This window comes from Mytilus edulis, chromosome 12 (assembly GCF_963676685.1).
Source record: "Mytilus edulis chromosome 12, xbMytEdul2.2, whole genome shotgun sequence".
NCBI classification, from domain to species: Eukaryota; Metazoa; Mollusca; class Bivalvia; order Mytilida; family Mytilidae; genus Mytilus; species Mytilus edulis.
The window spans coordinates 30,267,750-30,281,155 of record NC_092355.1 but is presented as its reverse complement, the minus strand read 5'-3'; the positions used below and the strand labels follow the sequence as shown (position 1 = coordinate 30,281,155).

The following is a 13,406-nucleotide window of genomic DNA, read 5'->3' as shown; positions in this document are numbered from 1 at the left end:
TTTTTATGTGACCCCTATATCAGTTTAATATTGTACACTTGTACCCCCCCCCCCCCCCCACCCCCCCCCCCCCCCCGCCTTATAAATTATAATACATATTCTCAATTAAAAGTGGTTCGCCTCCTCTAGTATAATAAACACAGCTAAAATACCAGCAACTGTACGAGTTGTACCTGGAATGGAAAAATTTACTGCAGTAGTCACTGGAGACCCTACACTGATGAAATTCTAACTTTACTTATGAGTTCTGGAAGTTTATAAGTTTTACTGTTCACTCGACTACTAGAACAATTACATGAAGACTAGATATAATTATTCGTAGTAATCTCTGAGTCATATTATTATTATTATTATTACTAAACTAAATCAAACAGCGTATTATATACATGATATAAAGCAATCACAAATCGATCCCACAAATCGGTAAAGGAGCGATATACGGAATTTCAATGCATTTCCGCATTTGAGTCAAAAGTTATTATGCACGTGTGATAAACAACAGAAAAGAATAAAAAAATAACCAAACAACATTTATGATTTTATAATAGTAACCTTGTTTTTCAATAAATAAACTGTAAAACAAAACTCACTATATTTTGTATAAATATTTATTTAAAAACATTTAATATTTATATTTTCGGACTGTATATCAATGCCACTGTATTATGATAATTTAGCAGACAGCTTAATTCTGTTTTGGTCACAGAAGTAATCAGAATGTCATCTTTTGGAATATCTTTAACTCTTGGAATGCATACTTGTTTGTAAGTTTACTAAAAAGTTACTGATAAGTCTTCTGTTCTGTTGTTGAAACGTCAAAACTATCATAAACACTTGACTGCCTACCTGGCCTGCACTGGCTGCAGACTGTAGTGCATTTTGGAAATTTGGGGGCTTTTTTGGCTAACTAAATAGTGAATACAAATCCTGTCAACACTTTAGAATATCACACTTTCATTAGGCAGACATGATACATGCTTACCAAATTTACATACAGTCAATTAAGCATATATTTGACAAGGGACATTATATATTGTCACTATGCTATTCCCAGGGCCAGGTTATGACTTCTAAAGGGCAACCAATTAATGAAATTGCTTCAGCAACAAAATCTCAATAGGGATAAATGTTTGGATGAACATGTTTGCAGTATCCAAACCCTCCACTGACCTCATGGATCTAGGACAGTGTTATAACCTTGCAATAATTTAAATTATATATATTAATGAAGTCTTTATTCAAAACCAATACTGTAAGTGAGTGAGCTTATATAATTAACTGGGTCTCACTAATTATGACAAGAAGTGACAAGAAGAATAATTTTAGTAAATATTTTTTTTTATTGATTTTTCTACTGTAATAGGGGACTGTCCCCATATAACAACAAGACATTAGCATGATTATAGGGACTGCTGCTATCAAATTTATAGATCTTCATGTTTTGGTGGGTTACCACAATTTCCTGAGGATTACAAGAATTAATTAATACCCAAAGGACAAATTGATTTGTCTGGAAAACATGGTACGTGTTATACAACTTAAAATAATATTAATAAATGACTTAGCATAAGGTCAAAAGACCCTTCATACCCGAGGTATCCACTTTAGGGACTCTACCTTATGTATACAGATTCACCAGGCATTTCACTTTGCTTGTATTAGTAAAAAAAATATTCAAATTTCTAATCTCAGTGTTGAATTGATAACCATGATAACCTTTAGAATAAAGTTGTTCAAAGAATTAATAAGTTTTCCTGAATATATGAATTTACCATGAAAGGTAGGATATAAATGCTATCCTGCCATGCCTGTTAGTTATAAGTTTTCTACAGGCACTTTACAGCCAAAATTCCAAACCATTTCTTTGTATCTATGAAAAATGTTAATAAATTTTGTGTTGTAAGTGTAGATGAGAAAACAGGTGAGAAAACAAACAGCTTGATTGATTTACAAAATTTATACAACAGATAAAAAAACAAAAATGATATTCAGCAACAAAGAAAAACTACAGGATGATTTAACTTGTTACTAAGCAAAGCTATTTTCTTTCCAGTCCTGAAAATGATGTATAGATATAGGAGTAGACATGGCAGAATTTGGTTGGGGTTTATCAGAGGAACTTAAAAAGAAGGCTAAACGGGAGCTTAATGAGGATCCTGATGAAATAAAAGATGCAATACTTGGTGTACGGGAACAGATTATCACAAGACCAGATATTAGTATGTTTTAGAGTTCAAATTGTACATAGTATATACTAGTAAATGTAAGAAAATGTGGTATGAGTGCCAATGAGACAACTCTCCATCCAAGTCACAAATTGTAAAAGAAAAAACATTCTTCAACACAGATTAATAATAAAGGCTTTTAAGGAAAATAAATGAATTCACAGATACTTGGTGTACGGGAACAGATTATCACAAGACCAGATATTAGTATGTTATTATATATAGAGTTCAAATTGTATATGGGTTAAAGGTCAATATCAAAATAAATAAATAAATTAATACAAAATATTGCATTTAAGAACAGAAAATTTATACAATAGATATAAGATGTGGTATGAGTACTATAGTGAGACAACTCTCCATCTTGATCGCAATTTGAAAACGAAAATCATTATACAGGTCAAAGTATAGTCTTCAAGTTGATACATGCTTGGCATTAACTTTTTTCAATACAAATAGGTAAGTGCTGTATATTGTACCATATATATATAAACAACAGGTATAGGTAAGGGCAAACAATGTTATCAACATTTTAGAAATGCACGTTTTTATTATTTGCAACACCTACATTGTATCCTGTTGCTATTTTTACAATAAATTGAATAATAAAAAAAATAGCAAAAGATTTTTAATTAATTATATATATGAATAAACTTAAAGTTTATGTTACTAGTATTGAATTCTATTGTACAATGCTAACTATTGTTTTATCTTTTGTAGCTTTCTTAAGGACAGATGATACTTTTATATTACGATTCCTGCGAGCTAGAAAGTTTGATACATTTGAAGCATTTAAACTGTATGGGAGATATTTTGAATTTCGCCAGGACAATTCAGATATTTTTAAGAAATTCCAGGCATCAGAACCTGGAATAAAGGATGCCCTACTTGATGGTCTTCCAGGGGTTCTTCCAAACCATGACCATTTTGGTCGTAAAATATTTGTTTTGTATTCTGCAAACTGGGACAATGGCCGCTATGGCCTAGATTCTATATATAGATCCATTTTATTGACGTTAGAGAAGTTGATAGATGAGGATGAGGCTCAGATTAATGGTTTTGTTATAATAGTAGATTGGAGTCAGTTTACTTTTAAGCAGTCAATGTGGTTGAGTCCAAAAGTTCTGAAACAGATGATAGAAGGATTACAGGTAGGCGTAGGTCAAGCAGTTGTTTTTTTGTCATCTTCAGGTACACAGGTCCCAAGTCTTAATTGCTTAGTTGTTTTCTCCTCATTTGAACTCTTTGTCAACTTTGTTAAGAGAAGGAAGCTTCACTTATTTTCGAAATTGAAAGAATATATTACAGACTTTTCCATTTGAGACATGTTTATTTTTGGATTTATTACCAATTTCTAGATATTATTAGTAGTATTATTCTAAAACTCCACAATATACAGATTATCTTGCATAGTCAAAGTGAAAATAGTTTTCTGATTGATAGATGTTGGCATAAGGTCTTTAGTCAATCATGTCAATATGAAATTTTAAGTGAAAAGCTGTGATACATAGTAAAATAGAAGGCTTGAAAAATTCATGAATTGATTATACGTAGCTTCTAACTTTGAAATTTAACATACAGTTAATTTATTATTGTTTGTTGGTTTCCATGGATTTAGAATAAATTTTCCATACGGTATTCTAGAATCCAAAATTTGTTAAAACCATAAAATGAAGCAGCTGCAAAAATACAATGTTTCCCCAATTTTCAAAAAAATAATAACCTCAAAATCAATATAACTGCAATATGCATATCTAGAGCTGAAAAAAAACTATTGCTTTCTTGTATGATCCTAATAAAAAATATCATTGTCTTCTTTTTAGCTCACCTGGCCCACAGGGCCAAGTGAGGTTTTCTCATCACTTTGCGTCCATCGTCTTCCGTCTTCCGTCGTCCACTTTTGTCATCGTTAACTTTTACAAAAATCTTCTCCTCTGAAACAACTGGGCCAACCTTTGCCACAAACATCATTGGGCTATCTAGTTTAAAAAATGTATCCGGTAAACCGGCCAACCAACCAAGATGACCCATGGCTAAAAATAGAACATAGGGGTAAAATGTAGATTTTGGCTTATATCTCTGAAACCAAAGCATTTAGAGCAAATCTGACAGGGGAAAATTGTTAATCATGGCAAATTTCTATCTGCTGTGTAATTTTCAGATGAATCCGAGAACCTCTTGTTGGGTTACTGCCCCTAATTTGGTAATTTTAAAGGAAATTTCGCCATTTTTGGTTATTATCTTGAATATTAATATAGATAGAGATAAACTGTAAACAGCAATAATGTTCAGCAAAGTGAGATCTACAAATAAGTCTGCATGACCAAAATGGTAAATTGACCCCCTTAGGAGTAATTGCCCTTTATAGTCAATTTTATCATTTTTTGGTAAATTTTCGTAATCTTTTACAAAAATCTTCTCCTCTGAAGCTACAAAGACAAATTTAATCAAACTTGTCCACAATCATCATTTGGGTATCTTGTTTAATAAATGTGTCTGATGATCCCGCCCGTGAACCAGGATGGCTGCCATGGCTAAAAATAGTACAAAGGGTAAAATGCAGTTTTTGGCTCGTATCTCTGAAACCAAAGCATTTATGATTTAGAGAAAATCTGCTGTGGATAAAATTGTTCATTAGGTCAAGATCTATCTGCCCTGAAATTTTCAGACTAATGGGGCAACTTGTTGTTGGGCTGCTGCCCCAGAATTGGTTATTTTAAGAAAAGTCAATTGACCCCTTAAGGAGTTATAGTCCTTTATAGTAAATTTTTTAAACAATGTTCATAAATTTTGTAAATGTTTAACAATTTTTACAAAGTATTTTCCACTGTCACTTCTTGACCAATTTCATTATAGATAGAGATAGTTGTAAGCAGCAAGATTGTTTAATAAAGTAAGATCTACAAACACATCACCAACACCAAAACACAATTTTGTCATGAATCCATCTGTGTCCTTTGTTTAATATGCACTTAGATCAAGGTAAGTGACCCAGGCTCTTTAGAGCCTCTAGTTTTATAATGTAATAACTATGCAATTTTTGTTAACAGGACTGTTTTCCTGCCAGGTTTGGAGCAGTTCATTTTGTTAACCAGCCTTGGTATATAGAAGCCATGTTTAAGTTACTGAAGCCTTTCCTCAAAGAAAAGAGTAGAGATAGGGTTTGTATCTAGTAGATGCTTCCATGTATTATTGTATTCAGTGATATAGGAAGTTGTTCGTAAATGTTTTAAAAATTGAAATGTAAATTGATGATTCTAGCTTGCTGCACATCCAGCAGCAAATGTTGCTTACCGTTACATATTCAAGATGACTCTTCCTTAGAAAAATGTATGATATGGGATGTGTTGTAAATGTTTGATATAAATATTATAAATTTGAATTGTCTCCCCTTGAACATTATAAAAAGGAGATAACTTTTTCATCATTGAATTGTATGACCAACACTAATATACAGTTAGGTACATTAAAAAAAACTTATTGGTCATTCCACTGTCTTTATCACTCTGGTCATCTCTTAATAAAATTGCATAACACAGCTTTGTGACATCAAATATGTTGACCTGGCCTTATTAACTTCAACCCGGACATATAACTAATGCCTTAATATATTAACCAAGTTTGACCTGAACTTATCACATCAACTTCTAGTTTGCTCAGGTGAAACAAACAAATCAATAGATTCTACCTTCTAGCATGCAACAGTCTCCACGGTTAGCCACTAGTCCGATGCCCCAGACTAGTAAAATTTCATTCGGACTAGTAAAGTTTTGCAAAATTTTATTTGGACCAATAAGAAAAATGTCAGAATATTGGTCTTCGGGACTAGAAGTTGAAAAAGTTTTTGGTGCAGACTGTGCAAAATATATGAATACAACCTGATAAATTGATTAATTAGATGTGCACAAATTATCAGATGCAAAATATTCAAGGATAAAAGGATTAAAGCCTATGTATAATATAAACCTTTGTAATGCTGTTTCTTTGCTTTTTGTCTGTTTTTTGCCATGCATTGTACTGCTTTTGTGTCATAGATAGATAACCCCAGCATATGCTATATTTTTCTATTCAATTTTCTGTATATTTTAGATTCATATGCATGGTATCAACTTGGGAACGTTACACAACTACATACATAAAGAGGTATTACCTGCTGAGTTAGGAGGTACTTTACCTCCATATAACAACCTCATCTGGGCAAAGGAACTGATTGGGGATGAGAGTTTCAGCTTTGGCGACAAGCAAATCTATTGGCCAGACTACTGCTTTTCTTACAAGTAAGACATTAAAAGTTTTGAAATATTATATACTAATGTAAATTCAGAAATTATTGCATGCATTTATTTTTGTGATTTTGTCATTTTAAGCTTAAATGCGATTTAATTTTCTTGCGATCTTTAGAAAAATCCTGTTGAATTCTTATAAAAAATTTCAAAATCTGAGTTTTTGCAGTAATAAAAACATCCGAATAATTTCTGAACTTAAAGATTACAAATCTGTTGAGTTTTGTGGTTGGATAACAACACAGAGATCTGTCAGTATATATCCAGGAAACTGGCAGGGTATATGCACAGATTTTACCAAAATTGGAACTTCAACATCATCATAACACCTGTGTGTGATGTAATCTAAAAATATATCACAAGCTCATAGAGGGAAAATAATGACGTGCATCTGTCAGTTAAACATTTTAAATTAAAATGTTATAAGTATATCATATTGTGATAAATTCCAATAATCTCCAATGTGAATCTCAGTTATTTTCTTGCCTTTTTAACAAGATTCTCATTTCAGACTTCCAACTGATGATTTTGTAGTTGGGTTTGAAGGCACATGTCTAACCCAGCCATTTGAATATTTTTGCCGTTGTTTCTATGTTAAAAACATTTAAATTGTACAAACACCTACATAGATATAAGAAGATGTGGTATGTCTAAGTGCCAATGAGACAATTCTCCATCCAAGTCACAATTTGTAAAAGTAAACCATTATAGGTCAAAGTACAGCCATCAATACAAAGCCATATATCACATCAAACAGCAAGCTATAAAGGCTTCAAAAATGACTAGTGTGAAATCATTCAAACAGGAAAACCAACAGTTTAATCTATATAAAAAGCAGGACATAGAAACAATTATGAACCACATTAACAAACGACAACCACTGAACATCAGATTCCTGAGGAAAACTTTCTAAATCAACCATCAACAAACTTTTCATCCCTGTTACAAATTAAATAGCTAAAGTGTTTATTTCAAAATTTAAGAAATGAATGCAATATTTTGGCTATCAGATTTTATTGAAAGTATTAATATTTTCAGGAACAGATCTGAGTCATTACCAAGTGAATTGTACACAAAGGGTGAGTATGAAGAAAAAGAAGTTAGTAAAGATAAGGAAGACATTATAAAGACCAAACCAAAGTTGACAAGTAGCAAGTCACTAGGGAATACAAGGGCACATCTTGATGAAGAATTCTTTCTTATAGAATAACTTTATAAAGACTAAGAAACATCTGGACCAAGATTTGTCTATATAGTATAGTTTTATTAAAGACTTTAAATGTTAAAATAAGGCACCTCTTGATTAAAGATTCTTTCTTTTTTTTTAATATGGTAGCTTTTTACAAACATAAGTAATATGTGGAATAATATTTGTTCCTTATAATACAGTATCAAAGACTTAAGGCATGTCTTAATGACAAATTCTTCTTTGTAGAATAGCTTTATGAAGACGAAAGTCATATGAACAAAAGTTTTTTTTTTATAAAATAAATTATTCATTATATAGATGACTAAACCCACATATGAACAGAGTTTTCCTTATTTCCTCATGGATAAGACTCAAGGCATTAAGACCTCGTTTTTACAAAATTTTGAATGGTTTATAAACTTGTAGTTAAACTGAAACAAAGGGAGATAATTATTGATCTTAAGAACTCTCTGATAATTTTCAAATGTACGTTTTAATTAAATCCATTTAAAAAATTTAATTTATACCTGTGCAATATTGATATGAAATGTGTTCACCTTAATTGGCTTTAATATTTATGTTGGGTTTTTATATTCGTGTACTGAATGTGGTTAATTTTCATGGAGTTTGAATTTTGCACTTTTCTAATACATGAATCTGATCTTCCTTCAAGATTAAATTTATGACATGGGATATAATTATTAGAGCATCGATATTCTGGAGCCTTAAAACTTTCACTTTGTCCATCAGTCCATCAACAATTTTTGTCAACTAAAAAACTCAAAAATGTAGGTAGGAGGCAATCATATATTTTTAGAGGATTTAAAATCTACAAACTTTATCATAAATTGTGTGAAACATTTTTCTGTGCTCAGAGTACAAAGAAAATGTCATAAGGTGCTTAATTCAATATCTGTTTGAATCACAATTTCCAAGAAAAATTGGCAACCCTCAAACCTGTATATTATTTTGCTCTGTACCGCACTCAAATATACAAGGGGGGCTGTTAGTCTTCTGGTTTTGAACATGAAACTAACTAAAGTAAACCACACGTGATAATCTGCTTTACAGTGCATTGACATATTTCAATCTGTGTATATATATTTATAATTCTGTCACTAAAATTTAATGACATACAATCAAAGCTATTTGCTTTGAAGTTCATTTGTAATTTTTATGCCCCACCTACGATAGTAGAGGGGCATTATTTTTTCAGGTCTGTGCGTTTGTCCGTCTGTCCTTCCATCTGTCTGTCCTTTTGTTCGTTTGTCCCGCTTCAGGTTAAAGTTTTTGGTCAAGGTAGTTTTTGATGAAGTTGAAGTCCAATCAACTTGAAACTCAGTACACATGTGCCCTATGATATGATCTTTCTAATTTTAATGCCAAATTAGTGTTTTGATCCCAATTTCACGGTTCATTGAACATAGAAAATGATAGTGCAAATTTCAGGTTAAAGTTTTTGGTCAAGGTAGTTTTTGATGAAGTTGAAGTTCAATCAACTTGAAACTTAGTATACATGTTCCCTGTGATATGATCTTTCTAATTTAAATGCCAAATACGAGTTTTTACCCCAATTTCACGGTCCACTAAACACAGAAAATGATAGTGCGAGTGGGGCATCCATGTACTTGGGACGCATTCTTGTTTTTAATATATTATTTATAATTGGCAACATAAACATTCAATGTAAATTTTCATTATCAAATGTTGATTAATGTTAAAGATTGGCCTGTTTTTTATAGAATTTTCATTACCAAGGTTGAAACTTGAATATCTATGAAATATTGTTCTTCTCTGTGTGCGGACCATGATAAAAATATATAAAGACTGTAAAATATGATTTACATTCACTTTCAACCTTTTCTTTCAAATTAAGACATATTTTATTGTATGAACAGTATTTTTTTTTATTCATATTTATTTGGAATAGTGCAATATATACACATGGCTGGTTGAAGTCTTATGACAGTATTTTATTTTATTTACTGGTATATTTATTCGAAATCGTGCAATATATACACAGAACTGGTTGATGTCTTAAAATAGTAGTTTATGTTATGTTATGTTATTTGAAATCATGCAATATATACAAAGAACTGATTGATGTTAAGTTTAGTTTAGTTTTGTTTTGTTTTGTTTTGTTTGTTTTGTTTTGTTTTGTTTTGTTATGGGAAATAGTGCAATATATACACTCTTATTATTATTACCATTTATGAAGATCTGGAGTTTGTGTTGAAAGTAAGCATATTGTCTTTTTATGATGAAATGTAAATTGTCAATTTTAATACTTTCCCTTTTCAGCCGTAACTTTGAAGTCAGCACTTAAAAACCTAGAATTTAAATGTCTGGTTTACAAGTGATAAAAATAAGTTGCCATTAAATTTATTGAGTCTACAGTTCCATTTATACTCATTTATAATTTTTGTTAAGCTATTTTTTATTTCGTCTTGTTAGTTTTCTGTTTATACATGTTAATATATGTATTACATTGAACAAGTTGTGCCAAATTAGTTCATAAGTTTACCTTACAGTATATTATATAATATATATCCCACCAATCATTTAATGCCACCTTAAATTGTTGTTAAGCAATTGAAACTTTTTATTCAAAAGGTCTTGTAAATTGTCATGATTTCATTTTTGTATTTTTGCACTTTGTTACTTGTTTAACCTTTTTCATCTGAAAGTCTTATTAAAAATATAAGATTTAGGAGATAACTGTATTGTATTTTAAGCTCCGACGGCATCAATTGGGGATTTAATGGTCGCAAATTAAGTTTACTGGCGACGCGTTAGCGGAGACAGTAAATAGGTATTTGCGACCATCAAATCCCAAATTGATGCCGTTGGAGCTTAAAATACAATATTGTTATCTCCATTCTAATAAAAATTGACAGAAAACAACGTTAAATTGTCAATTGATGCCATGTAAGAAAGTGACGTTATCCAATCAAAATGAACGTTACAAACGTTGTTGTTTTAGAATACCTATTACTACAACTGTCTAAAAATATATTGTGTTCATGAAGAATACAAAATTTTCTGTAGAGTGATGATGCATATAATATTTTGAAATAATTAAAATCTATTTTATACAATGAGAGATAACTCAGTTATACTTTCTGAAGAAAAAAAATCTAAAGACAAGTCTTATCAAACATTTGTAAAAAATTATACATTAAATGTTTGTGAACTAGGTGTGTTTTCCCCCATGTCTATTTTAGGGTTTACTGTGGTAATACAGGCTGCTGTAATTTATTTATAGATTATTATAACATTGTGTTTTTAGTATTTGTTGTCAAGTTGTGCCAAAAATGATTTTTACATTTTGTATTTAGTTTTTATGTTTTTTTCTGTTTTTGTATTTTTCTTCCTTCAAATTTTAAAAGATCTTTTTGTTGATAAAAAATGTATATTATTCTTCACTAGAAAAAAAAACATGTTTATGAACCTTATGAATATAAATTTTTGTTGAATTCCTGGGTTAAAAATTTGATTTTTTTAATCCATGACAAGAATGAATAGTTGTTATTAGTAAAAGGGGACAAACATTTAGACCAAAGATGAAGTTTAAAGATAAAATTTTGAGGGATAATCTCATAATTGTTTATCTATTGATTTGTAGTTACGTTGTATTCAATTGATATTTCATTCTCAGACCATAAAATGACAAAGATAGTATTATGTTAATGTGTTATTTTGTTTTTCTATATCCTGTTTTTTTCAACATATATATAAGCGATTTTTATATTTTCTAAAAATTACAACTTTATCAACACTGTCATGGTAAGATGCAAATTCATAGAGGAAGCAAAGAAAAATGTACATGTATTTTCCTTACCTTTTTTATTGAAATTATTCCATTCTTTTGACCTTAAATTCTCCTAAATTAAAACTTTGAATTCATTCTTGCCTAAGAAACATATTTTGAAATTTATTCTTGTTTTCTTAATAATTGTTGTTGTACACAAAAGTGTTTAAAGATACTGTCTTGTAGTTTATAATATCAATTATAAATGCCTCCAGCCATAATTGTTGAAGATATCTTTTAATTTATCAACTTTAAGATGTAGCAACTGCACATGTACATTTGTAGCTAATCTTAAGACAGTCCATTACACAGAGGAAATAAATCAAACATTCTGTCAAGCAAATTTTAGCTTTAATTCCATATCAGTGGATCTAAATTGCAAAAAGTATATTTTAACTTAAAAGTTTATTTTAATGGTCAAAGAACCTATGAAAACTATTTACTAGCTATATTTTTTTCAAGCTATTTTATAAAACAAGAAATCTATAAAAAAAAAAATCAGATATCAAACACTAAGGTCCTTAAGGTGGTACCTAACACTACAGGGAGATAACTCTGTAAAGTCAGCTTAACGTTTTAATTACGTTGTGTTGTAAAGGGAATATTAAGCTTCTCAATGATCAAATTGGTGTTTGTCAAACTGCTATATAACCAGTGTAATTTTTCTGACAAAACGGTTAGTTCAAAATTTTTGAATTTTTTATATATTTGTTAAAGGGTCAAAGTAAAAATATTTTATGAAAATTAATTGAGCCAAATTAATTTTAGTGAAAGTGTTGGGTACCACCTTAACAGGTTGATAGAGTTCTCAAAATCTTTTTATATCTGGTGTCAATCCTTTGCAAATTTTGGTGGTCGATAATCTCAATAATTTAAAATTGAAATTTTTTATATGAATTAAACGGGTTTTCTCAATATCACACAAAATTAAATCGTATTTTAGTCTAAATTAATGAAATGGCAATAATCAATGCACACACTAATTTCTGAATTTTTTAAAAATTGATTGTTACCATTGACCTTGAATCATAAATGTTGGTACATGTACTTATAAAGTTTCATGCAACTAAGAGTACCTCCCCAGTTTATGCACAATTTCAAAAAAGATTTTTTAAATCTTTGAAACTTTTTACTCTTGAAGAAACCCTTTGACATTTCTAGGCAGAGGTCATAAATGAGCTCATAAAAAATAAAGATTGGTAAATATATTCTTAAAATTATCTTTTTTAATGGTTCTTAAACAGGCCCTTCCATTTGTTTAAATTTTCTATCAAAATGTGTAGTTTATATATTTTTTACATGCAGTTCTTTTATTTATGCATTTTAGTGATATATTGTAATATATTTCTGCTTTTGCATAATTTGTTTTAGTCTACAAATTTTATAAATAAAACATAGAAAAATTTTACATTGCTTTTTAGTTATTTTTCCAAGTACCGATAAGAACTCCTTGCTACATTGTTACACTAGTATTGTGTGTACTATACATAATATTATTAATATACTTTGAAACTTCTTCATGTTCTCATAGGCTCTAAATAGTACCTTAAGCTTCTAACAATTAAATTAATCAATTTTTATTTTCATAAGAATGACTTTTGTGAGTTCCTTCATAAAGTTGTTTTTTTCTGTGTTGCATTTGTTCCACTGTGTTGGAAGAAAAAGAACTTGGAGTTATAGGACCACATGTTGAAAAAATAATTACATTTAACATTTTTTTTTTTTTTTTTTTGGGGGGGGGGGGGGGGCATGAGCCTGGTGCGCCCAGTCTGAATCCACTTTTGTGTATTTGTGTATGTATATGCATACATCTGAACCAGTGACAAATTGACAATACTAAGACAGATTTTATCAATCAGATCACCAGTGATGGTGAAACCAGGCTGGAAACTCATTCT

At 30.3% G+C, this 13,406-nt stretch overlaps 1 protein-coding gene across 3 annotated transcripts; it reads left to right on the top strand.

Annotated features, from left to right (window-relative positions):
• Positions 1 to 655: 655 nt before the first annotated feature.
• LOC139498214 (clavesin-2-like) lies at positions 656 to 10,474 on the top strand. Of its 3 annotated transcripts, XM_071286568.1 has the most exons (6): positions 656 to 764; positions 2,054 to 2,219; positions 2,946 to 3,376; positions 5,276 to 5,386; positions 6,315 to 6,502; positions 7,547 to 10,472. In XM_071286568.1, exons 2-6 carry the CDS (start codon positions 2,087 to 2,089, stop codon positions 7,716 to 7,718), a joined length of 1,035 nt encoding a protein of 344 aa, XP_071142669.1. In that variant the 5' UTR covers positions 656 to 764; positions 2,054 to 2,086; the 3' UTR covers positions 7,719 to 10,472. The 3 variants fall into 3 exon arrangements, with proteins under 3 accessions (XP_071142669.1, XP_071142671.1, XP_071142670.1); XM_071286570.1 differs by lacking the exon at positions 656 to 764 and having other exon boundaries at positions 2,068 to 2,219; positions 7,547 to 10,473; XM_071286569.1 differs by lacking the exons at positions 656 to 764; positions 2,054 to 2,219 and adding an exon at positions 2,363 to 2,432 and having other exon boundaries at positions 7,547 to 10,474.
• The last annotated feature ends 2,932 nt before the right edge of the window (positions 10,475 to 13,406 follow it).

Coding starts and splice junctions, on each gene's coding strand:
- LOC139498214 (XM_071286570.1), top strand. CDS start 2,087: ATGGCAGAATTTGGTTGGGGTTTATCAGAGGAACTTAAAAAGAAGGCT. Junction 2,220..2,945: donor TATCACAAGACCAGATATTA/GTATGTTTTAGA, acceptor TATCTTTTGTAG/CTTTCTTAAGGACAGATGAT. Junction 6,503..7,546: donor GACTACTGCTTTTCTTACAA/GTAAGACATTAA, acceptor TAATATTTTCAG/GAACAGATCTGAGTCATTAC.